The following is a 27766-nucleotide window of genomic DNA, read 5'->3' on the forward strand; positions in this document are numbered from 1 at the left end:
AACTGGGTGAAAATTCCTGGGTGATAGTTCTCCGGGACATAATTCTAATACAGATTTTAAATTTTTCGGTCTGGGCGATAATTCCCTGGGCGAAAATACTCGTCACCTAATCCCACTGCCGCATTCACTTGAAATGTGCCGAATCCTGACATTTTGCTAAACCCTAAATGTCAGCCCTTCCAAGTGAGGGTAATTCATATTTCTCGACTAACCACCTATTTAAGAAAGTCTCAGGACAAGTCATCATCATCATCATCTTGTCTTACTCCGCGAGGGAACATAAGGCAACAAATTACCTCCATCGCACACGATTCAGCGCCAAGGCTTTCACTTCGTTCCAAGTCTTTCCTTGGTCCTTGGATTCTTCGATGATTGTCCTTTTCCACGTAATCTTTGGACGACCCCTCTTCCTTCTTCCCTGTGGATTCCAATCTAGCGCAGCTTTCGCTATGTCTTCACTGGGACTACGTATAGTGTGTCCTATCCAATTCCACTTTCTTCTCCTGATCATTAATGCCATGTTCTCAACACCGGTTATGCGCCACAAATCTTCGTTTGACATGACGTTCGGCCAAAAGATCTTCAGAATTCGTCTTAGACATTTATTGACTAAAACTTGGATCTGTGATGCTATCGAGTTCGTCACTTTCCACGTCTCAAAGCCATATAACAGCATATAACAGTTTGTCTTGAAGACGCGAATCTTCAGGTTCCTTGAAATTTGTGATGATCTCCAAATGTTGTTTCTCAGGACAAGTTCTCCACTGATATTAGTAATGAGACCAAGAGGAGAAACACAGTCTCCATATTGGGAAAATGAACAAATAAAAAAAAATCTTCTTTGAAGTTTGGAAGCATTCCATTTTTTGTTTGATTACATAAGTGTTAAGAGCTCTACAATATTCAAGCAATTGTTTTAAACATTTCCGTCCTTATGCAGGCTTACATTGCTCAGTGGTTTGATCAAACACATACCCGTTGATGCACTCCGATATTCTGTAATAATAAGTCGTGTCTTTCAAGTAGCATTCGTAATACGTCTTCGTATCGGATGGAAGAGCGATGCGGCCCTCCCGCGGGCAATGAAAAACCTAATTGAAAATGGGAGTCGTTACTTAGCACTTTTGTAAATCCGAAACTTTTGCCTTACGCAGACTTTCGTCGAGGTGTTGTACACAAAATAAGTTCCACATTTTAAGATTACTGGTACATCATCAGCTCTGCAATAAGCGTAATACCGGTTGTCAGCAGGATATGCAACATAGCCTGCAGGATCAGGGGAACAATCCACCGGAGTACATTCTGTAGATAGTTTGCACATCGTTGTTACCGGATTGTATACGAATCCAGCAGGACATTCATATGTGGCAACAGAAGTACCAACTGCACCAGCTCCAGCGCACAGATGATACCGTGAACAGTTTAGTGGATCGGGATAATATCCGGCGCCTGTACAAGTGAATGTAGTGGAAGCAACACAATCGCCTTGTGCTTCGGCAACGCATGCTCCATTATGACAGAAAGGTCTATCGGGATATTGTGTTTTGCATGGCACTTCCGGCGCTGGGTCTACCATCAAGCATCTCTGTAAAATAAAGAGTTACAGCAATGGCAGTTAGTGCCGAACGTAAATACGCACCAGAAGCGTGTTACAATCTTTACAAATGGGAGTCACTAAGTTGAGGCATGATGGTTCAGCGACTCTGGAAGCAAGCCGAGAAAATCCAACTAATGTGCCAGGTATGTCAGCACTTCCCAGAGTGCTAGAACACTAAAAATGTGCAATTTTTTTTCCATTATTTTATGGTACATCAAAAGTGATCTTGAACGAAAAATTACCAAAATCACAAACACAACACTGAGAATAGCTTTCATTTTTCACTGGTTCACGTGTTACTGGTCTTGAATTAATTTTATTTTGGATTTTTATAAGCCAAAGTTTTATCCTTCGGCACACGAGATAAGATAATTTGGGTGTTTAACCGCATAGCGTTGCCGAAATTAAATTATTTTCTCAGAAACATTTGTTTACGTTTGATTTACAGAGTAAACTTGTGATCCAGTTATAATATAATTGTTGTACGAACAATTATGTACTTGAAAGCTAAAATTAGATAAACGAAACTTCGACGTAAAAATTCTTAAACAAATGATTTTATTGTCTTGATATTTGCGAAAAGAAAATTGTTGCTTTTCTGAAAATAGTTCTTTCTAAGAGATTTTGAGAGAAATTTCTATGCGAAGCTTAAAGCACGAAACACCCTACACTCCCTCTGCTCAATGCTAAAGAAAATAATGAAAAATGATCTCTCTCTCTCTCTCGCTCTCTATCTCCCTTTTACCATTGTTGTAGCGTAAACGGTGAGTAAACGCAAGGTTCTGAAAGAACAGGTTAAGACCAAAGTTCTGAAAGAACAGGTTAAGACAACTCTGAGTTGATCACGAAGGCGATGACACACAGTTGCGTCAACGGCTGCGAAGTTTATATGTAAAATGGAACTGAACAAAAACAAAATTCTGAATTTTCGAGAAAAATATTTTCTTCAAGTTAATTTCTCACACTATCTGTTTTTAAAATTTGTTGTCGCCCGCCTTCATGGTTGTCTTAACCTGTTCTTTCAGAACTACACGATGTAAGTGCCCTTAAGCATGAATCGCACTACACTCCATTTACTCGTCGTTTTCAAAATAACAAAAAAACCTTTAGGCTTAAACGGTGAAGTGTGCTGACATACCTAAGCTTTCACTGAGAATAATATGACTGCATATACCTAGGATGTGTTTAATTTTTAAAAAAATGTTGAGACCTACCCCAGTCGCAGCTCTCTTCAAGTCTTTTCCGGCGACATCTTCTTCTTGAAACATCTCTTGAAGGAATTTCTTAGATTATAATCTCTTTGATGCGTGACCCAACCCTTTACTATTCACCATCACCATTAACATCATGTTGGAAAGGCGCTTTCTAACCGTATCAAGGTCACTCTGGTGTTGATTGCATCTCAATACAACGATCAAGAGCAGTTGTGGAAGCCTCGTTTGAAGACCAACTTCTTTAGTGTTGAAGAAATACGAATTTTTTACTGAATTTTATGAAAAAAAATTCCAAATACTACGTTTTGAGCTTCTGTCGATTGTGGTGTTAGATAATTCATGTTGAACATTATATAGCTTTGTGTTTTGGCGACCTCAGGAAAAAAATCGAATCTGCTACTTCGTTTGAACTTATCATTTTCGAAATCTTTTACTTCACTAGTTTAACATGAGATGCCTTACAAAAGACGACATAGACAGAGTTCATCGCTTCAGCTTGATATCGCTGTCCATTTGTACAAGTTTTTTTACTCCGAACTTAGTTCAAAATAAGTTTTTAATTTTTCATGAGTCTTATGACGCACTCCCAGCAAAAGTGATGAAGTGCATGGGTTTTATGCGTTCCAATCATTTCACCTTAGTTCTACCGAATTAATAAACACTGAGACTGTATATCATTGAGAAAAATTTCCTTGATTTTATCGAGGCGCTTTTACGGTCTTAAAATTTGATTTCGATCTTCTAATATTTTCTAAGATTTGATTCTCTCGATTTTTAGGAATTTTCTCGAAGAAGAGCAGTGTTCGAGGCAGTGTTAATGAACAATTTCTCCTAACGTAACAAAGCGCTGAGAGCCTATCGAGTGATTTCAGAAGCGGGTCTGGCATTAAGGACGTTCAAATCAAGAAAGTTTTATGTCCTGATAGAAGGAAAATATTAAGCAAAAACAGGAGATCTGAAGCAATTTCTGGTTAATTAACCAGACATAAGATTATCTTATTGACCGTCAACAATCACAAGAGCTGCAGCTGGACTGGAGAGTAAAATTTCGGCAAAAAATTACTTACCATTGTAATGTAACTGTAGTATTTGCCTCGATGCATAAATTCTACTCAAAAATATTTCAATTTTCTAAATAGAGATTACAGAGTCTTGTGAATCGCAGACATAATTTGTAAAGATTCCATTTTATTAAAAATTGCGGTAAACTTTACAATTCCTTAAATAATTCACGGTACTGTGGGTGCTAGAGGTGGTGCTGGTACCGCAGATTTGACACACTGCTCTAGTTTAGCATCAAACTCAAAACTATCCACACAGCTCAACGATAGCGTTATGTATGTTGCTCCATTTTTATAGCATTCAAAGAATTTTTTCTTGTCTGATGGATCAGCGATACGGCCTTCACGGGAACATTGGAATACCTGTCATAAAAAAAACAATTTTGTTTTCGCTTGAAATGAACTGTTCAAGCTCCGTTAACAATAAATCTTACGCAGCTGAAAGAGGCAGGATCAAAAACATTGTTAACGGGACATTTTAACACTTTCGGTTCCTCATCGGCTGAGCAGTAAAAGAAAATGTTGTTATCGGCAGGGTATACCGCATAACCGGTAGGATCAGCGGAACAATCAGCAACAGCACAATCAGAAGCACTTGTCGACAGCTTACACATCGTTGTTGCTGGATTGTATACGAATCCAACGGGACATTCATAGAAGGAATAATCGGGATCAGTTGCACCATTTGCACCGCACAAATGATACCGTGAACAGTTTAATGGATCTGGATAATATCCGGCGCCTGTACAAGTAAATGTAGTGGAAACCACACAATCGCCTTGTGCTTCAGCAACGCATGCTCCATTGTGACAGAAAGGTCTATCGGGATACTGTGTTTTACATGGCACTTCCGGTGCTGGGTCCACCATCAAACATCTCTGTAAAATAAAGAGTTACAGCAATGGCATTTCGCGTCGAAAGTAAATCCGCACCAGAAGCGTGTTACAATCTTTACAAATGGGGGTCACTAAGTTGAGGCATGATGGTTCAGCGACCCTGGAAGTAATACGCGAAACCCTCACTAATCTGCCAGGAATGTCACAGCTCCCGAAACTCAAGCACTGAAAAATAGAAAGTTTTGGTGAAAATGAGACCAATTGCGGCCAACAATTTCGGAATTCATTTAAGCCTTGAATTTATTTTGCTCAACCGCACAAAGTTACACTCTTCTGTCTTTTCTTCGCAAAATTACCAGAGTCACAAATATAACGCTCTGAATAGCTTTCATTGTTCACTTATTCACTATGTAGATGAAATCTGACTGAATACCGCGCTGAAATTCGCTTTTTTATACTTAACAATGGCGGGTCATTTCCTTCTGCTTTAAGATAAGATAAAAATTAGGATTTGTTTCTGACATTGAGAATATTTGCAAGTTTGCTTGTTTTGTTGAAAAAAAACAGTTATTTGTACAAATAGCTGTGCAAATTTGCTGAGTAGAAGACGGTATGTACTTTAAATTTTGGGTGTGTATAGTAATACATAGAAAGGAAATAATAAAATTCGGGAAAATACGAACGCGGTCTTAAATCTACAGGCTTTTGGTACTATTAGACGTAACCTACCTTCAGTTTCCTTTATTCATTAATTTGTAGCCTTTACAATCAACTACTGGATGTAGGCCTCCCATTGAGCGGTATTTAGCCATGAAACACCACGCGGGCCAGTGCGGGTGGGTGTTGGTTAGTGTGGACCACACGTTTTTGAATTCCGAATCACGCCTATAGGTTAGCAAACCTTTAGGATTTTTCGTGTGGTGCTGATTATGTCTGCTCCTACAGTTAGACTTCAGATATTTTTACACCGAATTCATTGTGAATGGGATACGTCATTCATGTCAGTCTTCTGTGTACGTTCCGTTGAGGGCACCAAACATCTCAACTACTCAGATTATGAAGCTTGGGTACGCTTAGGAGCGTTACTTTCATGCTACACATTGAGGAAAAATCCTATACTTTCGATCACATTGAATAGTCATGAGATGTAGTATTTTTAATCAGCATTGAGAAATGCACCTAAATCATCTCTCAGATCGAAACAGTGGTCAGGTCAGTCGTTTCTTACACTTGAAATCAGTGCCTTTTATAAGGATTTTTCACTGGGGTGCACAACTTTCCGAAGGGCCCAATTTTTTTCTCGAAAGGGCCCTCACAAAAAAGCCGACGTTTATCATAAAATTTACATTTTTTGTTTTCTGTTTCCGGCACCTCTTCAGCGCCCTGGGCTTCGTATTACAGCTACCATTTACAGCACCCCATTTCTTATTCCCAGCGCCCTTGGCTTAGCACATAGGCTAAGCCGGCACTGTCGTTAACAGCTGTGAAGGTAGGTCAGACCTCCCACTGAATTTTTCGGACAATTTTCATTAAAATTTCAGACATTTTCTACGAAGATTTCGGACTAATAGTACGCTTGGGTATGGGTAATTGGTGGGCATAATTTGATAATCGATAGCAAATTCAATCGGACGCGATGATTTTTATTTGAGTCGTTGTTTCTAACGTGATTTGAAGGGTCGCATCATTGGTCGATGTATGCGCCGAGGTGCGCTTTGTGAATTCGAATAATGAAACTTTTGGATTACAGCGAATGAAAATTTTGAATCGCAGCGCAAAGTTTTAAGAAACGATGTGGCAATTAAGTTCACTGGACGGATTTATAAAAAGTGGGGTGCACTGGGGTGCATTTATCAAAAGTGTGGTGCACTGATAGGGGACTGGGGTGCACTTTTCCTCCGACTTTGTATGTTAAAAAAGGCTCTGCTTGAAATGAAATTTCGAACTTATGTTTTCTATTGGTGAACAAGTAACTATCACACTGCACATGTGAAAAAAACGACTAGCTATGGCTAAACTCACGTTTAAACAAAACGAAGCCCAAGATTTTGTAAAATTTTCACGAAAATATTCAGATCAAGGAACAGACTCGATAATTAAAATGGTAATTCCCTCGCTGTCTATAATAGTAAATTAAGGTAAGCGAGGGTATAGCTGACCGTGCAGGTGTACCTGACCAGCTACATTATTTATCAGTTTTGGAAAATAATTATAAATGAAAATACGCAAATTAACGTTATAATTAATCTTTAGAGCCTGTGGTGATTCCACAATATGCATTCATCAAAGATTGCCATTGAATTGATTTGCATCATGTTGCCTTTGCATTCCCTTTATATACAGAGTTCATTCGAAATACAATTCATTCCATTCCCGGCTTCGGCCGAAGACACATCTAGTGTTTTATTGTAGATAGACATACAATCTCTCTCTACAAATTGGTGACCCCGACATTGAACAAATTTCAAGTCCGGCAATCACTTAACCAACATGAACTTTAATTTTCAGGTTTATTGCCTCAAAATAAATTTCATTTGTCTGTTAACATTTTAACCATCTTGAACATTCCAACATGGTAAAATAATTGGTATTGTTTAAAGGAACATTCCTTTACACAAATTAAGCCCATACCACGACCAAATTATTAAACACTTTAGCTAATCAGCAAGGTTATAATTTGCATGTTTCAACATGGACTGCATGGATTCGCTTTTTAAAAAAAAAGAACCACAGTCGTCACACATGGCACAACTAAGTTTTATTTGCAAAAACAAATAAAATTTAAAACTTTTGGTCAACAATATCAATATATTGCCCTGAACCAACCAAATAAATGTTAATGGACTAAAAGCAAAGTGATTCAACACATTCACACTTTTACTCTCAACACCAAACATACTTCGCAACCAGACTTACACGTACACTTAGCTGTCAGAATTTTGTCTAACCAGACGTATCTCAACGTCGCTACCTGACTACGTGCAAATCACTTAGTCTAAGACATGACGTACATCACATTCACTCTACACTCAAATCACTTTGCTGTAACCCAAAGTAGATCACTTGAATGTTGACAACTCAAAATTTAAATCGTTTTTTAAGAAAAAACTTAACGATAAGCACGAAAGTAAATTTAGACTTAAGTTTTATCTTTAAGTTATGATTAAGCAATTCAGACCAACACAAAAGTTGTCACTGCGCCTCTAGTACCCTTACTACACGCGTACAGTTCATTGCTACTTGCCAATCAAAAAATGATTTCGGAATTGAAGTTTAAGCCACAAGTCAATCTTCATATAAATTTTAAATCTGCAAAATACTTGCACATTGTTTTCTACAACTACATTTCGTTCAGAATGTATTTAAAATTTTATAACTAAAGTATTTGGTTGCCTTCCCCAATTTATTCGACTCACTGAATAAATTGGTTGTCTAGTTCCGCTAGTTCCAGGTAATGCTGTGTAGGAACGATTCATTCGGAATTCAATCAGATCATTTCAGTAAAATTTTCAAAATTTATTCAAACGAACTTTATGTAGTTCCTTTTCAAAATTTCAGTACTACTTTAGCAAACAAAACCTCAACCAAATCAACCTTTCGAATTCGAATCACCAAACATAAAAGATTTGCGTCATTCATGGAAAGTTAAGGTATGGAGCTTTTAGTCAAAATCGCTAGTCAAATACTAGTCGGCAATTGTTTTCTAACGAGAACAGCTGCTATCATAACATTTGATCACTCTGCTACTCTACTTAATTTCACTCTGTTAAACATTATTTCGGAAAGTCACTAACGACGTACTGTTAGAACTTATACCCCGTCACGTTGCGCAGGACAATAAATTTTGTAGAGGATTTTTTTTTAAAGAATTCTATATGACTAGACATGTTTGACTAGACATTTCTTTTCCATTCAAAAATATTGCTCACTAATCCTTACCAGTTTCGACACAGAACTGCTACAAAGGAATAGCCAATAGTTTTTGAACTCAAGTTACGGACGTAATCGTACACTTGACAACCAACAATCCTATCATCCGATTGTTCATTTAAATCAGAAATGATTTAACATTCTACAAGTCTCAGAAACTTGTACAAAGACCTTTGTCACCACTAAAGAAATTCTCTAAAGTGTTGCCAAACAACAAGAATCTGATATCACACAACCACCGGATCCAACATCACGATATCAGTCGAAATAAAATGTATTTTACTGCATGCCTTTTATTTCGCACATAGACGTGTCTTCTATGCAACTCAGAGCCTTGCTCAGAGCAGTACAACTTGGAAACATTTACATCTCTTTCCACAAACTAAAAAAATTCCAAAACCTACAGTGGATTCACCCTTTAAGTCAATTCACTATAGTCAATCATCGAGGCTAAAACCTCGACGAAATTGCAGATCAGTCAAATTATATCAAAACTGTTAAACCATTTTAAACAACAACTCAAGAACAATTCGTAGACTGAACTACGCATCACTCTACACAAACTGTATTGCAAATTAATTTTCCAATAAAATCAAAATTTCAAACACCCTAAATTCTTGTCAACCTACTTTTCATCATACTGAAAACTAGATTACAAATCGACTAACATTCCAATATCTTAGTCCATTTACGTGAAGACTCTTAAATTACAGTCAACTCACTAATCAAGATTAAAATTATGTATTTTTCTAGTCTTGACAACACATCAACACTAGCTAAAAACTTAAAGGGAATTTCTTTAAAATTCAAATATATTCTCTTTCAAACTTGAACTTGCTTAAAGCAACTTCTTGAGTCTGTGGGAATAAACAAATAAACATTCGTCACATGCATCGTTTTGGACCCATACGATTTGGAGCACTCAACAATCAATACACCCTACTGCGGTGCCTGCCAGCATTAGACGTTAGCTGCTGCAACCACAATACCATGGAAAATCCTGCTCAACCCTCAAAACAAATGTTCATGCTCACGAGTGAATTGAACCAGACCATCAGAATCAAAACGGACCGTTCAAAGTTTTTCCAACGGGGGAAGTATTGTGGTGATTCCACAATATGCATTCATCAAAGATTGCCATTGAATTGATTTGCATCATGTTGCCTTTGCATTCCCTTTATATACAGAGTTCATTCGAAATACAATTCATTCCATTCCCGGCTTCGGCCGAAGACACATCTAGTGTTTTATTGTAGATAGACATACAATCTCTCTCTACAAGCCTAAAGATTAATTTTTTCATGAAAATAATGCGATTGTTATGTTTACTTATTTGATAAAACCATAAAATGAAACCAGCGCACCATCTCAGTACAAAGTTGCACATTTCTTAAGAAAATCGTAAGATCGGTGTTTTTATTGACAAAAGAATTATTAATGAACAAAGTTTTGGTGTTTTTAGGTAGTAAATAGTTCGACAATTAATATTATTAACATAAATAGCGTCTAAAAGTTAATATTTGATTAATTACATGGTGGTCAAAACATTGCATCAAAAATATGCCATGTTTGTGTAGTTGACCGCACCAAATTCCGTACATTTTTCTTCATGTGACAAATTCACCTTCCATGTGCATTGTTGTGTACAAAATGATGTGATTAAAATTCGTTGATATTTTGTGTTTTTATGAGTTTTTAGGTCTTTTTTCTTCTAGAAAAAATACCCTATTATGGCCGGTTTGTCTGTCTGTCTGTCTGTCCGTCTGTCTGTCTGTTCCACAAATTTGGTAGTTTTGGTAGCTCTCAGTCGGTAGTTGGTATTTTTGGTAGTTGGTAGTTTCGAGCTGGATTGACATTCAAAATTGCAAAGCCACCATGAGCATATCAACACCAGGCAAATAATAATTATTTGTTATCTGATCACCGATAGCTCACAGTTAACATTGCAATTCGAAAATTTGGTAGTTGGTAGTTGGACTACCAAGGCTATAATTGACTACCAAACGTAATTTTTGGGGAAGAGATGTTTACTATTCGAGAACTACGCACCGACTGACGAAATTATTCTACATGCTCGGCTATTTATAAATCGGAAATTTGGTAGTCGGTAGCTTTGGTAGTTGGTAGTTGCGAGGTGGATTGACATTCAAAATTGCAAAGCCACCATGAGCATATCAACACCAGGCAAATAATAATTATTTGTTATCTGATCACCGATAGCTCACAGTTAACATTGCAATTCGAAAATTTGGTAGTTGGTAGTTGGACTACCAAGGCTATAATTGACTACCAAACGTAATTTTTGGGGAAGAGATGTTTACTATTCGAGAACTACGCACCGACTGACGAAGTTATTCTAACTGCTCGCCTATTTATAAATCGAAAATTTGGTAGTCGGTAGTTTTGGTAGTTGTGAGCTGGATCGACATTCAAAATTGCAAAGCCACCATGAGCATATCAACACCAGGCAAATAATAATTATCTGTTATTTGATAACCGATAGTTCACAGTTAACATTGCAATTCGAAAATGTGGTAGTTTTGGTAGGTCAAATAGTTGGTATTTGGTAGTTCCAAACAGAAATTAGAAAAAAGACCTCACCAGGCTTTAGCCGGTCTATTCTTGTTATCATTGAAATTGGTTAATATCAGTGAATTAAGAGTGAAAATGTGTCGAATAATGCGAAATTATTGCGAAAAATGTGAAAAATGTCTTAATTTTGTAGCGGTCAACTACTGCAACAAGACTGGTCAGGTATAAAAACATCCGTTTTTTAGTGGTTAGCTACTGCATCAAAAACAGTGCTTCAGTAAAATCAGGTTTTTACAATAAAAATTAATTAATTGTCAATATTTCTTATATTCTACGGAATGGGAACAGATCAAATTAAATTCTGACGAAGGAAAAACTTAGCTTCATCGAAATCATCCTGAGATACTGATGACCAAAGTTGAAAAATTGCTTAGCCGGTCAGCTACTACCTCGCTTACCTTACTATCTTGCTAGGACATTCTTTGCTGGGGCGTCTGAATGTGTTATTTCGAGCCGACATCGAGTAATGAGTCGTTCCCTTATACTTGAAATTACTACTTACACGCGTATGCGTCGAGTAAGACAAATTTCGTACTGAACACCGAATGTATGTTGTGAGAAATGGAACTTTTGGAATTTAAGAAAAACCAACAAAGACATGATATTCTTGCTAACTATTTTGAGTTGAGTATGTACGATATGCATTTTCTGTCAACATTTTGCAAGGATCCATTCTGCCATCATTTTCCCGACGTTCTCTACGAACTGTGTCCTCAATGTCAGTATCAGTCGTACTGAATTCTCAATATTCGCACTCCCATTTTTCAGATTGTGTTCAGTAACCTTTTCCAACTTACCTTGACCTTCATTAAAGTATCTGAAAATTATGGTATCCGAAAATGGAAAACTTAATTCAAAAGTTTTACGGTTTCAAGAGATAACATTATTTGCATGCGTGAACAACTGAACATCAAAGGCATACACGGTGAGCTTGGTGATGTTTACCGTAGTTAGATTTTATTATTCGAAATTTACATTTTAATATAGCACAACGCACGACTAAATGTACAAAGTAGGTGAAGGACAAATGTTTGCATTTCTCGGTATTGCTGTCGTTTCGGCGAAAATGTTTTACTGTTCCACATTTATGAAGTCAACATGATGGCATAGATCATGAAAATGATAATAAATCATACATTTTCACATCGTCAAAATATTCGGTCTACGACGAATTCTCATTAAAATCTATTTATCACAAACCATTGAACGTCTGTAATGTTAGAGTAATTCATGTTCGTTTGATGATGATTTAATGTTTGAAGATTTGTAAATATTGAACAGCTCGAGATTATTGTTATACTTGGCAGACGGAATACATCAAAGCATACATCCAATGCATCCAAGCATACTTCCGCATGCACCGCCGAAACTCGAATGATGAATGTTAGTTAGCGACTAAATTTTCACGCTTGTACTATTGAAGAATGCTTCTGCTAGTCCCAATGTAAAGCAAGCATTTCTGCAAATAACTTTCGTAAGACGAGAGGACTCTGTCCCACCTACTTCAATTGGCGTCTATTGGTGCATGTATTGGCGTAATATTTCCTTCTATTGGTCACCAACCAATGACATAATAGTGGGATCTTGTAGTTTTGGTTTTACTTGCAGTTCAACAAATAAATCAACAGAGAAATTTTCTCCTAATCTATTTGATTGTAAACCACAAGGAATACTTAAACATCAATCGCAAAAGCTGCAACGTAATAGGAATAGGAATCGAAACGATGGTTACGTTGATAAATTAGTTCATCCAGCTGAAGTCTGGCACTCTTCTTTCATTCCTTTCAGATATGAAACTCCGTTAAGGTCATTTAGGGGTCTGCGTGGTCGGTTGGATTGGCGGGGTTCTTTTTTGATTATATATTTTCAGACACTTAAGTAACAAATGACTTTACTAGAGTAATTCTTGATTTTAGATTTAGTCACGTTTTTAGCCCCGTACGAAGTACTGGGGGCTTATAAGATTAATATGCCGTTTGTAACATGTCGAATTGGAAGCAGCCAGTAAGGGCAAAGCATTTGGTTATGTTCATAGATGACAAATCCGCAATAAAAAAAATGTCCGTCCGTCCGTCCGTCCGTCTGTGACCCCTCTAGCTAGAGCAAATCACAACCTTTTTTCAAAATTCTTTTTTTCCCCGATTGGTATGGACAAAAGTAAGGTCAAGTTCGAAAATGGGCATGGTAGGGCCGGCCCTTCCAGAGCTAGGGCCCTATAGGTGTTTTTCAGTCTTTCGCCGATATCTACCGAAATACGCACGCAATACCTGCTTGTGATATATCAAATGAAAGGTATTGACGAGTAGAACAAAGTTGCTGAACATTGTTTTTGGGTAAGATGCAATGTGGGCTTGTTGGGATGGCTGAAACGTCGTTACTCGGCCCTAAGTGTTTTTTGCACATAAATCGAGTAAATCTCATCCGATTTTGCTAGATTTAGTTTTTTATGAAAGGTAATTGAATACCGAAAAGAACGTTGCGAAAAAAGTTTCAAATTTGGGCCCTTGGACTGAGGCCGCTACTCGGCCCTAAGTAGTTTTTGCACATAAATCGAATAAATCTCATCCGATTTTGCTAGTTTTTGTTTCATTTGAGAGATAATTGAATGCCGAATAGAATGATGGCAAAAAAGTTTCAAATTTGGGCCCTTGGACTAAGGCCGCTACTAGGCCCTAAGTGTTTTTTGCACATAAATCGAGTAAATCTCATCCGATTTTGCTAGATTTAGTTTTTTATGGAAGGTAATTGAATACCGAAAAGAACGTGGCGAAAAAAGTTTCAAATTGGGTCCCTTGGACTAAGGCCACTACTTGGCCCTAAGTGTTTTTTGCACATAAATCGAGTAAATCTCATCCGATTTTGCTAAATTTAGTTTTCTATGGAAGGTAATATAATACAGAAAAGAACGTGGCGAAAAAAGTTTCAAATTTGGGCCCTTGAACTAAGGCCGCTGCTCGGCCCTAAGTGTTTTTTGCACATAAATCGAGTATATTTCATCAGATTTTGCTACTTTTTGTTTCGTTTGACAGATAATTCAATACCGAAAGAAAATTGGGATAAAAAAAAGTTGTAAATTCGGAATCCTAAGATTACATCGTAAACTTTTGTTTTATACTTGAGAAGTACTTCGTACGGGCTTTTGTAATTGCGCTAAGCGCAATTTTAAAGACGAACGCTTACAGTTTACAATTTGCAAAAATAGACAATGATGTCAAGTACGCAATAAGGTTACGGAAGCATTTTGATATCGGACGAATAAGGGTTACGGGCTTATTAGGGCTATGGACGTATAATGGTTTCGGGCTAAATAGGTTTACGGGTCGTACGGGGCTCAGTCGTAGCAAACGCTCCGACTGTTCTGATGCCTTGTTTATCATTCAAATGCCAATTCTGTTCTTATAGCTGTGCTGAAATGCCTAATTTTCACGTTCAGTGATATTGATAGGATTTCCTATCGAGACGAAGACACTGTTTCGACCTCAGGACACTTTGTAACGGTGGTCCCGGCTAGGCAAGCTAGCACTCGTCAGTTGTTCAGCTATGTCCTTTCACAAGACAGCTGAGTGGCTTTCTCTTGAAATATTATTAGAAGCCACTTGAATGGAAAAGGTCTATGATATCATAGAAAGGGCCTAATTGTGATGAAGAAATCTTAATAGAATAGAAACCCACTTTTAACGTAGATGGGGGCATGATCATGACCCAAGTAGCATTTCAGAAAAAATAACTTATTCGTTAGAATAACGTTGTAGCAACGTTGTCACAACGGTTTTGCAACCGTTGTTGCCCGGTTATAGTTTAACCTAGGTCAATTAACCGTTGGATAACAGTTAAACAACGAAAAAGTTAAAAATTTAAGGTAGAGCAACTATAATTTTTAACTTTTTCGTTGTTTAACGGTTATCCAACGGTTAATTGACCTAGGTTAAACTATAACCGGGCAACAACGGTTGCACAACCGTTGTGGCAACGTTGCTACAACGTTATTTTAACGAATAAGTTATTTTTTCTGAAATGCTACTTGGGGAGGAGTTTCGCTCGTAGAAATAATTCTTTAAAGCAAACACAGCTGGATCGCGTACCTTGTGCATCTTCGAAAATCTTCATGACGCTCACCAGCACGGAATTGAAAGCTACAGCTATGCGTGAAATTCTTCGTAACGGCTTCCGGAACAGATCGGCACGTAATTGATTGCCAAGTAATGCTGTATGGAATTAATGGAACTTTAGCAGTGATGGATTGGGAAGAACTGAGCTGGATTTTTCACTACCAAATCAAACTGAAGCCTTCACCACCACCACCACGAAATTGCACTGGAATTTCCGCTACCACGAAATTGTACCGTAGCTACGCAGTAAAATAACGGTCCATAGTTCGGTTATTACTGAATTGAATTTCAGGGTAACGCGTTTACTCTTGGTTGCAATTGGTTAAAGATTGATAGGAGTTGATTGAAGCTTGATTAATTTAATTCATTTTTTATTTCGTTGAATTCTACATTTAATTGCAATACAGATTGCTTGATTATACGCAAGTGTTTCGTGCTAGGGTCGTATCCCATTTTGTTTTGTGTTGCTTAATATCCTTCTTCGGGACGTTTGAGTTGATCGTATGTTGGTAGAGGTTACAATGTCTTGCTAATTCTGAATTTCGGTTAAATAAATGATGTTTAATGGTTCGCTCAATATCGTGTTCACTGGTCTGGAGAATCTTTTTCAAATCACAATCATTGCACCGTACCACGAATGCAGAGTTTGTTATGCACTTCAAATTTCTTTTGTCCTTGAGATTCGTCATGATCAGTTTTCTATTATTCTTTATAATCGTTGGAGCCAACACAACATTCGGCAGTTTCAATTTTCAAATAGTCCTTGAAGTGAAATTAGAGGCCGGTGGTTGATACGGATGGGAAATGTACTTCTTGGCAGAGATTTTTGGGTTTTGCTTCTTTTTAGTGGATGAAGATCTCTCGTTGATCTTTGAATCATAATTTTTGAGTAATTCCCACTATTCCCTTTCTGTTCCACTACTCCCACTATTATGTCATTGTCACGACAACAAAAATAATGATAAGCTAAGATAAGTAATAGACTTATACTGGTCATATACTTGCCGTCTGTAACAGGTCGTGCCAGACAGAATCGATGTAAGTCGTTTCTTCTAATTGAATTCTTCATTTGGAACCATAGGCGTCAATGTTTGACATATGGGAAATACATTAGGACTACACTTCTCGTCAGGGACTTCATAAACGCTCAAAAACGAAAGTCGTTGTTAGAATGTTTCTCTTACGTCAGTGCAAAGATATAGATATTACTCAAAATAACTAGAAATATTCATGCGACTCTCTGTTTTCTTTGTCGCACACGTTCCACATGTTTCATTATGTTAGTGTGATTCTCTTTATAATCAGATTTACTGCTTACAATCGCACGCGTAGAGTAAGACAACTGGCATAATACGTGCGCAGAGTGTGTGAGAAGTGGAACTGTTGGAATTTAAGAAAAACAGTCAAAAACATGAATTTATTGCTAACTATTTTGAGGTGAGTGTAAATATTGGAATTAGGTCTCCTTTGCGTAGTTATGTGTAGCTAGAGGAAGATTTGCCTTACCGAAAGTAAAAAGGACGAAGCCCGTAGAGCGATTTCATTAGATGCGCATAGTGCTCAGGCACGAAGTTTCTGTTTATGGATTCAAAATCTACTCTTACTAATCCCACCTTTCGTGTACTTCAGAGACGTGATTTGGTGTCATGAACTCGTACATGTTTTACGATCTACCATTAATTCGACTTAAATTATTACTATTTCGTGATAAGATTTTTGACTTATCTAGATGGTATAAGAGACATACATGTCAATATCGATTTCTCTGTAATCTTGAACTACGATCAACGCAGCATGATTTGGAGAGTCATATTCTGTTTATATTGCACAATTGTTTCGATATTCGGTCACAAAGAACTCGCAACAGTTGGTGATGTGATTGCTTCCGGGTTTTTCAAAAGTGCATATCCAGCTCAATCTACTTTTTCGGTCGATGGAAAAACATATCTCTATGCACAAACTCCGTATGATGGGCATTGGTTCACCAAAGAATTGGGATCAGATGGCAACCTCCAACCGCAATTCCAAGATGGAAGTTTCAGTCACTTTTATGCGGTTCAGTTTTCATTTTCACTGGACGACAACACATACCTGTACGGTCAGAATTTAGATTCTAACAGATGGTTCATACAACAAATACTATCCGGTGGAAAACTGGGCTCGGAAACGGATTCGGGTTGTTTCGACCGAGCCTATCAAGTTCAATTTCCATTTCTAATCGACGGTAAAGTTTATGTGTATGGACAATCGGGTGTCAGCGACACTGGCAAGTATTATCACATAAACGAAGTGTTGAGTGGTGGAAAATTGGGCGAAGAAACCGATTCTGGTAATTTGAAGAGTTACTATTCGGTTCAATTTTCTTTTTCATTGGACGGTCAAACGTATTTCTACGGGCAAGATTTGACCAGTAATGAATGGGTCATACAAAAAATGTTAGCCGGCGGAAAAGTGGGTGAAATAACCGGTTCTGGTACTTTTGACGCCGCTTACGGAGCTCAATTCCATTTTTGTTTGAACGGCAAAACGTACCTCTTTAGTGAAGACTTGGTCACAGATAAATTTGTTATTCGACATTTATTACCAGGTGGATTAATGGGTGATGTAACCGATTCGGGCAAATTCGATGTATCGTATCACATTTTATTGCCGTATTCGATTGGTGGTCGAACTTTTTTCTACGGTCAAAATTTGAACAATAATGGCTGGGTCGTACGAGAATTCATCGAAGGAAAAAAGAAACTGGACAATGCTGCTAAACATGGTGACGACTGGGATCCAGATTGGGATCCAGACTCAGATTAGGACCTATAGGGCTGGCCACATTGCGTAAATACCTTAACGCAACGCAGAAGTATTGAAATTGAAATCGTTTGTATGCCAATTGATTGACGGAAATATAAGCAATTGCTCACCACAGAAAATTGCCAAACAATAATTTTACCTTTCTGAAATCACGGAGCCATTCTCCCCAATGCACGGAACACGTAAAAAAGCCAAAAGGAAAAACGAGCAAAAAGGATTTGAATTTTGAGTGAATGAATAGGTGAACAAATGAACGGAAAAATGAAGTTCAACGCGTCCTTCAAACACGGAGCTGCGGGAAAGTGCCCAAATACCAAAAACCATTTTTTTAAAATAATTTTATTAAATGCAATTTCAAAATGTAGAAATTAATTTAAAGAAACGATGAATAAGGGTTCTCCATTTTCAATTATCAGCTGCGTTAAATTCGCCACTGCATGAAACACCATGGGATGCTTTTGTCGGTCGTTACGAAATTCCATTTTTAAAATTTGAAATTGTCGCAGTCGTTTGTTTACTGTCTCATGGCGACTCATAAGTTGTTTGTGTTTAATATTGTTGCCATTTTTGGGCGTTATGAAAAATGAATCATCGGGGTAGCCTTTGTCAGCTAATGCGCGCTCGTTGTCGTCCAAAAGAAATACAAATGCCTCACGTGATAACTTAAGGTCTGGGTAATCACCGCATGGATATCCGCCAAATGCCCAAACTATGTGTCCAGTACGAACGTTCAATGCAATCTCATAACGGAGACCAGCATGACGAAATTTGTGGCTGTACCAGCGCGAATCGAATGGTTTGGGCTCCAAAATCAAAAAATCAACACCATCCAATGTCACAAAACATGTTTGACCCTGTACTGCACCCATGTAACGATTTTCCCATACAATCTGACAAGAAAATAAGTTGTTAAAACTAAACGCTCAAAGTACAGATGCAATATTAGCAAACCGTATTCATATCGGACAAAAGCTTAATGAATATCCACGTCCATTTTCTAATCGTCTTTTCATCAGCATTCAGCAATGCTCTTCGAGTGTGCTCGGCTGGATATTGTTTCAAAAAATTCAAGCACCACAAAAGATGCTTCGGTTCGGCACCAGATGGAGCTTCGAATTTAATTTTATTCCAAACTAGGAAGCATACACGAGGTGTTACGCCAAAAAAAGACTTAAAACGTCTTTGGCGTGTATTTTCGTTTTCCTTTGGTTTCGTTTTTGTGTATCTGTTACCAATACTCAAAAACGTACTTGAAGTTATGGCTGAAAGGAAAAAACCCTTAAAGTAAAATAAATTGAATTTCAATAAAATAATTTGGTTTCGTTATTTTTGTAATAAATATTGTGTAATGACACCAATATGTATGTAATTATGGACTTGATACTAAAAACAACTTTCAGCCATGCTTTTATGTGCGAATAATTGATATTTACCGAATGTAAATAAAACTTTGTATAACTAATATGAGTTATATAAAAAAGTTTTTTTGTTAAATTTGTCAAGTTTAGAACGGTTGAATCAACTTATTTTTTATAAGAAGGTTGAAATAAATGGTTTCCATTGTTGAGATACAAAATTACTCTGATGAAAATGACTTTCAACAAGAAAATTCAATTAAAAAATCATTTCGTTCAAGGCTCTTAACATCCTGCAAAATGGCAACAAGAAAATAAGAAAATTTCATATCATAACATTTTCGAATGAATCGTTTTGAATCGAATTGAATCAAACACATCAAACAATAATAAAAATACCAGACAAAATTGTTCAAAAAGTGGACGCGCTTTAAAGGCGTACATGTACTGTATGCCATAGGCAATATTATAGCCGTGCCTTTATGCCCACAAAACTTTGGAGTGATGTAGTGGCGAAACTGTATTATAGAATTCAACCAAAATTCACTGTATGAAAATAGGCCACGACCTTAGAAGGTCTGCCCCATAAAAAGTTGAAAAAATTACCTTAATCACTGAATACGGACTCAACCAAAACGGCATTTGGGGTGCTATATAGCACCCCAAATGCCCTTTTGGTTGAGTCCGCATTCGTTGAAAAATACGTTTTTTTCAACTTTTTATGGGGCAGACCTTCTAAGGTCGTGGCCTATTTTCATACAGTGAATTTTGGTTGAATTCTATAATACAGTTTCGCCACTACATCACTCCAAAGTTTTGTGGGCATAAAGGCACGGCTATAATATTGCCTATGGCATACAGTACATGTACGCCTTTAAAGCGCGTCCACTTTTTGAACAATTTTGTCTGGTATTTGAATATAGCTTTTGAAGCGTCAGATGTTTAAACTTATTCGCATGAATCTTTCAAATTTGAATTTTCAGTAAATTATTTCACTTTGTTACGCTAAATAGAATAAATTAGGCAATGTCCACAATGAATGTTAATTCTCGATAACTTCACGCAAATTCATTGCATTGATGGTTATGATTTTCATTGACGGCACATAAATCATTGAAACGTTTTTTACTTACCTGGCATATTTGTTTTGGCACAAAACGTTTAATTGACACAATGTACGTAATACACACATATATTTCTTTTAAATCGAACTTGCAGGACGGAAGCAATAGAAGATTGTTGAATTATATTTATGATCTGATCATATTGCACAATGACATTCGCTGTGAATCATAGTAGACTTTGAATAAAATTGATTCATGATAATCATTTGGCGTTATATTGGCGAGCGTTACGGAAGTGAGTTAAAAAGAAAATTGTGAAAATAAATAAAGAGCTCAGTTTTGTAATGGCTCCCATAAGAAAAAATACGGCAAAAGTTGTTGAAGTCCCGCATTTGTGGAAATCAGGAGGACCAGCGCAACGGGAATTAAACCGATTGTTTGAAAATGGAACTATTGATAGTACGGACACTGCAGCGTCCGTCCGCCGAAGTGTCCCAATGTTCCAAGAATTTCAACCCAAGACTTTCGCCGCGCATTTCCGAATAACCAAGGCAAAATATGGTTTATATGGTAAATGAAGCAGATTCATTTTATGTCAAATTTTAGTGTTAAAAATACCTCTTCTTCAGCTTCACCTAAGACAAATGCTAAGTACAACCCTCGTCCGAATGCAACGAACGAAGAAGAAGACGAAAATATACCGGAGTTGTGTGGCTCGACGGATGGATCCCGTACCCGTTCCCCATCAGTTTTTGTGAACATTGTTGATTCGATTGAAGCTCGAAACTATCCCTATACATAACTTGGACATATACTGATCACGATGCGAAACACGATGTAGTTTGTGTTGCTGTGCCAACGGTAACAGGCAGTCGCGACATCAATTTTGTTTTGTCTGACGATGGAATGACATTGACTGTCGAGTATACTTGGCCAGCTGCTCTATTGAAGCCCCATCAGCTGCTCAGAGAATTCCGATTGGAAAACGGGGATCGATTGCCTGTTGAACACCCGGCATTTTACTCGTTGCAAAATCGCTTATCTGACGCCGACTTAAGCGACAAATCGAAACCAGAGGCGAGTTTTGTGATCCCGTTACCCATTAGAGTCCAACGGGAAGTCGGTTCTTACCATAAACAAGCCATTACGTGTGACGAAACCAAGCTGGTTATGGTAAAGTGTACTGCGTATCAGAAGAACAAAGTTCTTGAAGATGCTGACAACTCAATTCACTTTTAATTGTCAAAACGCATTATAAAAGGTTACAATAAACCCATGGAATGGATATCTCGTCGAGTTTTATTTATAAAGACACTTTCCCGCAGCTTCCACTTCTCTTCTTCATAAATTTGTAAATTATTTCGTTTTGAGTGGCCTAAAATTATCCAAACTTCGCTGAAATGCAAATAGTGAATTTGCTCGTTAAATCTGTTACTTCATGTGGTTTAACATTTATTTTTCTGTATTACTGGACTGAACATGTAAGTTATTCATTTATTTTTAACATCATTGTCTATTACGAATTATTAGCCCTTTCTAAAAGAACTAATGAATTGAATCCATTTGAACTTTGGAGTAGCCGTAGAGGTAGTGAAAACGAACCCACCAGCAAAGTCGGGACATTCCAATGAACTTTCTCCGAAGTGGTCGCTATTTAATCAGTCTTTTCTTTACAAAAAAAATCTATGACAGACCTTTTGGCTCAGCTTGTAAAATCTATTACAAAGAAATTGACAATTTTTTCAACTATTTATCCCTGGTATGTACTAAAACATGCAAAATGGAGACCATTTGATGACCGGAACAACTACTCGTCAACATCACTCTAGTTTTAAACTCGGAAACCCAAAAAAGTTGAAAAACGACACGAAGTTCTTTCATATTTCAGTTTTTAGCCCCGTACGAAGTACGAAGGGGCTTATAGGATTACGATGCCGTGTGTAATTGATGGAATTCGAAGCAGACGGTAAGGGCAAAGTGTTTGCCTATGTTCATAGATGACGAATCGGCAATAAAAATTTGGGCCGTCTGTCCGTCACGTCGATATCTTGAGTAAATCAAATCCGATTTCAAAAATTTTTTTTTCCCTGAAAGATAGTCAAAATAGTAAGGCTAAGTTCGAAGATGGGCATATTCGGGTCGGCCCTTCGTGAGTTAGGGCCACCTAAGTGATTTAAGGTCTTTTGGTGATATTTATGGCAAAATAAACGATGGAAATGTAAATGACACGGCAAATGATAGGTATTGTCAATATCAATCCAGGAAAAAAAAGTTTTTTTAAATCGGGTGTGTGGACCGTGAGTTAGGGCCTTAGAAGTGAAAATCTACTAGGGCCCTATGTGTATTTTACATAGAACTCAAGTAAATTTCATTCGTTTTTCGTAATTTTTGTGTCATTTGGAAGGTAATCAAAGGGCGAATAGAATGTGGTTGAAATTTTTCGTAATTTTTGTTCCATTTGAAAGATAATCGAACACCGAATAGAATGTTGTTGAAAAAAAATTAAATTTGGGTCCTTGGACTAAGGCCGCTACTAGGGCCCTATGTGTATTTTACATATAACTCGAGCAAATTTCATCCGTTTTTCGTAATTTTTGTTTCATTTGGAAGGTAATCAAAGGCCGAATAGAATGTTGTTCAAAAAAAATTAAATTTGGGTCCTTGGACTAAGGCCACTACTAGGGCCCTATGTGTATTTTACATTGAACTCGAGTAAATTTCATTCGTTTTTCGTAATTTGTGTGTCATTTGGAAGGTAATCAAAGGCCGAATAGAATGTTGTTGAAAAAAAAATTAAATTTGGGTCCTCGGACTAAGGCCGCTACTAGGGCCCTATGCGTATTCTACATACAACTCGAGTAAATTTCATCCGTTTTTCGTAATTTTTGTTTCATTTGAAAGATAATCGAACACCGAATAGAATGTTGTTGAAAAATAAAAATAAATTTGGGTCCTTGGACTAAGGCCGCTACTAGGGCCCTATGTGTATTTTACATATAACTCGAGCAAATTTCATCCGTTTTTCGTAATTTTTGTTTCATTTGGAAGGTAATCAAAGGCCGAATAGAATGTAGTTGAAAAAAAAAAATTGGATCCTCGGACTGAGGCCGATACTAGGCCCTATGTGTATTTATACTCAATAAATTAAAATTTTAGGGCTATTTGAAATTTTTGTTTTATTTGAAAGGAACGTCGTACGGGGCTTCGTAATTGCGCCATGCGCAATTTCTAAGATGTACACATTACATAATAATTTTACTTTAACTACTTTAACCGGCGCATAGGCTTACGGTCAAAGTAGGGTGACAGACGCACTAGGGTCACGTACGCAATAGATATACGGGTTTGTACGGGGCTCAGTCGCAGCAAACGCTCCGACTGTTCTGATGGCTCGTTTTATTTTAACATTCCCTCGCGTTCTCCGGTAATCGTAACCCCATTCAGAGAATAAACGTTCTGACTATGAGTTTCTGATTTATATCCATTCATCTCATCAATCATTTGATAAAGTTTTACTGATTCAACATTTTAACAATCCTGAAGAACTATGTATGGAGAGAACGAGTATAATGGTACCCAATGCCAATAAAATCCATTCTGAATAATTTCAAACCATTCATGTAATTCGATCGCAAACAACTGTATGCACACACACACATCCTCACATAAAACCTACGACTAGATATTCGGGATACACAGGATACATACAAAAGAAAGCTGGCGAAAAAAAATATTCCATCAAATCATCGCTCTTTTTGATCCATTCGACACATAGAAAATTTTCTTTCTACGAAAATCTTATCAACACGTTCCACGAATTTCTCGGATGTCAAGGATTATCCATTTGAATAATGTTTTCTTTCTGCAGAACGAAGAAAAAATCACACACGTTATTATGCATATACTATACACACAGTGCTCTCGGGTTCGGCATGGTGTCGCATGTTTGTTACATTGAAGAAAAATTACTGGTATGCGAACATGTTAAACGAAACAATTTTTCTTTTATGAAAATTGCAGCGTTTACTCGCATGGTATGGTGTGTGTGTTAGACGGGAAGACGGGGGAAGGAGGATGTGTAATAAAACCATTTTGATATATTTTATGACACTGAACTTTTATATTAATCAACAGGAAGAAGTAACGAAAGAAATTTTTTTAATGTCGCCCAGGCGAACGTTTTCCATATGAAATCGGTTGTGCAAGGCTTTAGCCTTCGTCTGATCCGAATATATAAATTTCAGCAATTTATTAACAAAAAAAAAACTTTCTCGGTACTGTATGGTCTTATCTCCCCAAGCATTTATTTGGGTTACTAAATTGGCCGTGATGACTGTTCACTGTACAAATCGAAAGTTAGCATTTTGCAGTTTTCCTCAAAATTTTATGCATTGAGAAAGTGCAAACTTTATTATGGTAATTGAAAGGATGGTAAATTGGAGTGGCAGTAAAAAGCATAAGTTACTGACTGAACATCTATCCTGTACAGGGCATATTTTTTAAGATTTATTCTTAGAATATTCAAAAATTCCGGGAATGTTTCAGAATTTTTAGGCTGACGACCTTGATAATGATGAATCGGAATGTTTCACTGAACCTGATCCGAGTATAGGGATGTCTAAGGACTCATTAAAACGCTCCTCTTCACGGAAATCTTCAGTAAAAGGCGAAAGATTTATTCGATAAGAGAAAACAGAATAAGAAATAGCTAATGGCGCAGTAGCTGCGAAAAGAACATCATCAACTGTGGATGGCCAAGGAGACATGCATACAAAACTTTTTCGACCGGAAGTGTCGAAGCCAAGGAGCGAAAAACTCCTAAAGCTTACGAGACCAGATGCTTCCCCAGCCCATACAATTTTTTCGTTAGTTGTATGGGTGTGGGGAAGCATCTGGTCCAGCTTAACGGACCATCGTTTTGAACTCCTCTAGGGTCCCTCTATTGAGAACAGCAATCAATTTTTGGGTGCATTTTCGGTAAAACTTTATTTTTGTTCAGGGGGGGTGTGAGAAATTGTCCTGACAATGAGGACCTTCTGAGGACCTTCCCACAATGTTTAATCTAATTCGAGAATTTTCCTGAATTTCGAGAATTATCAAGAATCAATTTCACAAAAATAGGCCCTGCAGTGCTACAAAAATCGTACATAAAACACACAGAGCCATATAAACTTCCAACTGAATCTGAAATAATTGTACTACTGTCTGCATATTATACGATTCACATGTAATGTTACGTGATGAGAATGAAAATAATTTACAAATTTCCATTTCAATTGGTCTAAAATTACATGACCGATGCCGTCAAGTAAATATAGACAAAACGATGTTGCTAGCGGATTAAGATAGAACCAACTTCACCATTTTATTATCCATCGGAACAGGGGCGTTCAACAAAGCGTTGTTGACATTTAGTGTTGAGCGGAAGTGATAAACTGTACGTGTTGTACTTATCTTAGGAAGAACGCTGGAATCGATTTCCACAAATTTCCCTGAATTGTGCAGACTTTTATTCGTTTTTGTGCAAATCTCTAGTAACATACTTTCAAGCTGACTTAATTCACTGCTGACAGAGGAGGCGACGGTTCAGTGGTTACTTAACCTTACACCAGGGTCCGAGTTCGATTCCCATGTCAGAAAATTATGCATGGAATTTTTCTAGCGACGATATCGCATTGGTAACTTCCGAAAGTTCACGTAAGCTTCATAATTTGGGTTTTTGTCAACGATGTTCGCACTGAATGACTCGTATGACGAAGCCCAAATGCAATGAATTTGTGTGTATGTATCTAGCCTATATTTAGGCGAGAGCATCTGACTTTCTTCTGGTAGTGTTTGAATGGTTCGAATCGTCGTTTGGAACCTGGAACATAAAGATTGCAGACGAGGAAAATGAATGAAAAGTTAGTTGGGTGGCCAACACTACTCAGTTGTGGGAAGGGGTACACTAGGTCATGTTAGGCCTCACCTTGAGTACGACTCGGCAGTTTGGTTCCTATTCATATATTGCGAAAACTTAAGTGATGAGATAGAGTAACTCCTTACAGTGATAGGTGTGCTTCTCTCTCTAGGTCTTTAGTGCCTTGTCCCATCAGGGACCGTATGACAGGCATTGGATGGCCTTTCTTCGTTTTTGATTTTCTTAGTGGTAAAATTGTCTGCGCTTCAACCAAATTGAACGTTAATGCACCTCTACTTAAGGACTTTTAGGATTCATAGTTTTTTCCGGTAAGATTATCACCGAACTAATTAACTTCGCACCAATGACTAATTTATCTAGGCTTCGTATTCGCCTCTGACTATCGAAAGTCACCCGAAAATATGATTGTTCCACTCTTGACCTATATACGTGCAAATAAGTACTCTGTTAACGTTTAAATTATAACAACAATATAACATCGAAACACGTTCCCGCATTCGTCCTTTAGATCCACACACTGAGTTTGACTGGATTGGGGTTTGTGGTTTCGTATCAATCAAGCTGACACATTGAATTTATTTTCGACATTGTGAAATGGTTATAACAAATTTATTGATAGACTGACGGGCGCATATATAAGGAACATATGATATTTACGTCTATCACCAGCTAAGTACAATATGCCCACGAAGAAATAAATAATAAAAAAAAAACAATTTTGATTGGCATGAAATTGATATCATTGTGACAAATGTCAGGATATTCGCAACAATCTTATCCGATTAGTTGGAAATGTATTTTGATGCAGAATACATTACTACGCGACTCTATAATAGAATTCGTGACTGGTTTGGAAACAGCCGAAAGCACTAGAGCAATTTTGCGTTCATGTATTCGACAATTATGCTTATTCACCACAGGCTAAACGAAGGAAAACGCAGCATAATTGTCGATCCCATCAACGAAAAATTGCTCATGTGCTTTCGGCCTTACGGTGCCGTCAATACAGTTAACTCTAACCAAATTTGATACGCAATTTTCCGCAGCTGGTCCACTCATATTATAACCTCATTGCCTTATAGGCGTTTATACGGTTTTACCACTACCACGCACGCATAAACTAATTATAGTGGTACCTATAAGGCAGTGAGGTTGTATAAGTGGATGTGATGAATGATGATATACGGTGTTTAAGTAGAGCGAGATGGAAAATCAATTCGGGGTCTGCTGTCATCGATAATACAAAAGAATCTGACAGCAGACCCCGAGATGGAACAATTTCG

At 37.4% G+C, this 27766-nt stretch overlaps 2 protein-coding genes and 1 pseudogene across 2 annotated transcripts; all 3 read right to left on the reverse strand.

Annotated features, from left to right (window-relative positions):
• Positions 1-843: 843 nt before the first annotated feature.
• LOC119079110 lies at positions 844-1985 on the reverse strand. The gene is made up of 4 exons (XM_037186931.1): positions 1840-1985; positions 1640-1771; positions 1151-1585; positions 844-1091 (listed from the first exon to the last, which is right to left on the reverse strand). Exons 1-4 carry the CDS (start codon positions 1873-1875, stop codon positions 933-935), a joined length of 762 nt encoding a protein of 253 aa, XP_037042826.1. The 5' UTR covers positions 1876-1985; the 3' UTR covers positions 844-932.
• Positions 1986-4015: 2030 nt separating this feature from the next.
• LOC119079108 lies at positions 4016-5190 on the reverse strand. Its single transcript, XM_037186929.1, has 4 exons — positions 5065-5190; positions 4805-4933; positions 4307-4750; positions 4016-4235 (listed from the first exon to the last, which is right to left on the reverse strand). Exons 1-4 carry the CDS (start codon positions 5098-5100, stop codon positions 4041-4043), a joined length of 804 nt encoding a protein of 267 aa, XP_037042824.1. The 5' UTR covers positions 5101-5190; the 3' UTR covers positions 4016-4040.
• A 19961-nt stretch (positions 5191-25151) lies between these two features.
• On the reverse strand, positions 25152-25264 carry LOC119079174 (annotated as a pseudogene).
• Between the last annotated feature and the right edge of the window lie 2502 nt (positions 25265-27766).

Source organism: Bradysia coprophila, unplaced genomic scaffold (genome assembly GCF_014529535.1).
Source record: "Bradysia coprophila strain Holo2 unplaced genomic scaffold, BU_Bcop_v1 contig_297, whole genome shotgun sequence".
Lineage (NCBI taxonomy): Eukaryota > Metazoa > Arthropoda > Insecta > Diptera > Sciaridae > Bradysia > Bradysia coprophila.

What these genes read in the sequence shown, in the direction of transcription:
- LOC119079108 (XM_037186929.1), bottom strand. Translation starts at nt 5,100, where the DNA reads ATGAAAGCTATTCAGAGCGTTATATTTGTGACTCTG. An exon ending in AAGATTGTAACACGCTTCTG is followed by an intron (nt 4,751 to 4,804) that starts GTGCGGATTTAC and finishes TTTATTTTACAG; the next exon opens with AGATGTTTGATGGTGGACCC. An exon ending in ATCCTGCCTCTTTCAGCTGC is followed by an intron (nt 4,236 to 4,306) that starts GTAAGATTTATT and finishes TTTTTATGACAG; the next exon opens with GTATTCCAATGTTCCCGTGA.
- LOC119079110 (XM_037186931.1), bottom strand. Translation starts at nt 1,875, where the DNA reads ATGAAAGCTATTCTCAGTGTTGTGTTTGTGATTTTG. An exon ending in AAGATTGTAACACGCTTCTG is followed by an intron (nt 1,586 to 1,639) that starts GTGCGTATTTAC and finishes TTTATTTTACAG; the next exon opens with AGATGCTTGATGGTAGACCC. An exon ending in ACACCTCGACGAAAGTCTGC is followed by an intron (nt 1,092 to 1,150) that starts GTAAGGCAAAAG and finishes ATTTTCAATTAG; the next exon opens with GTTTTTCATTGCCCGCGGGA.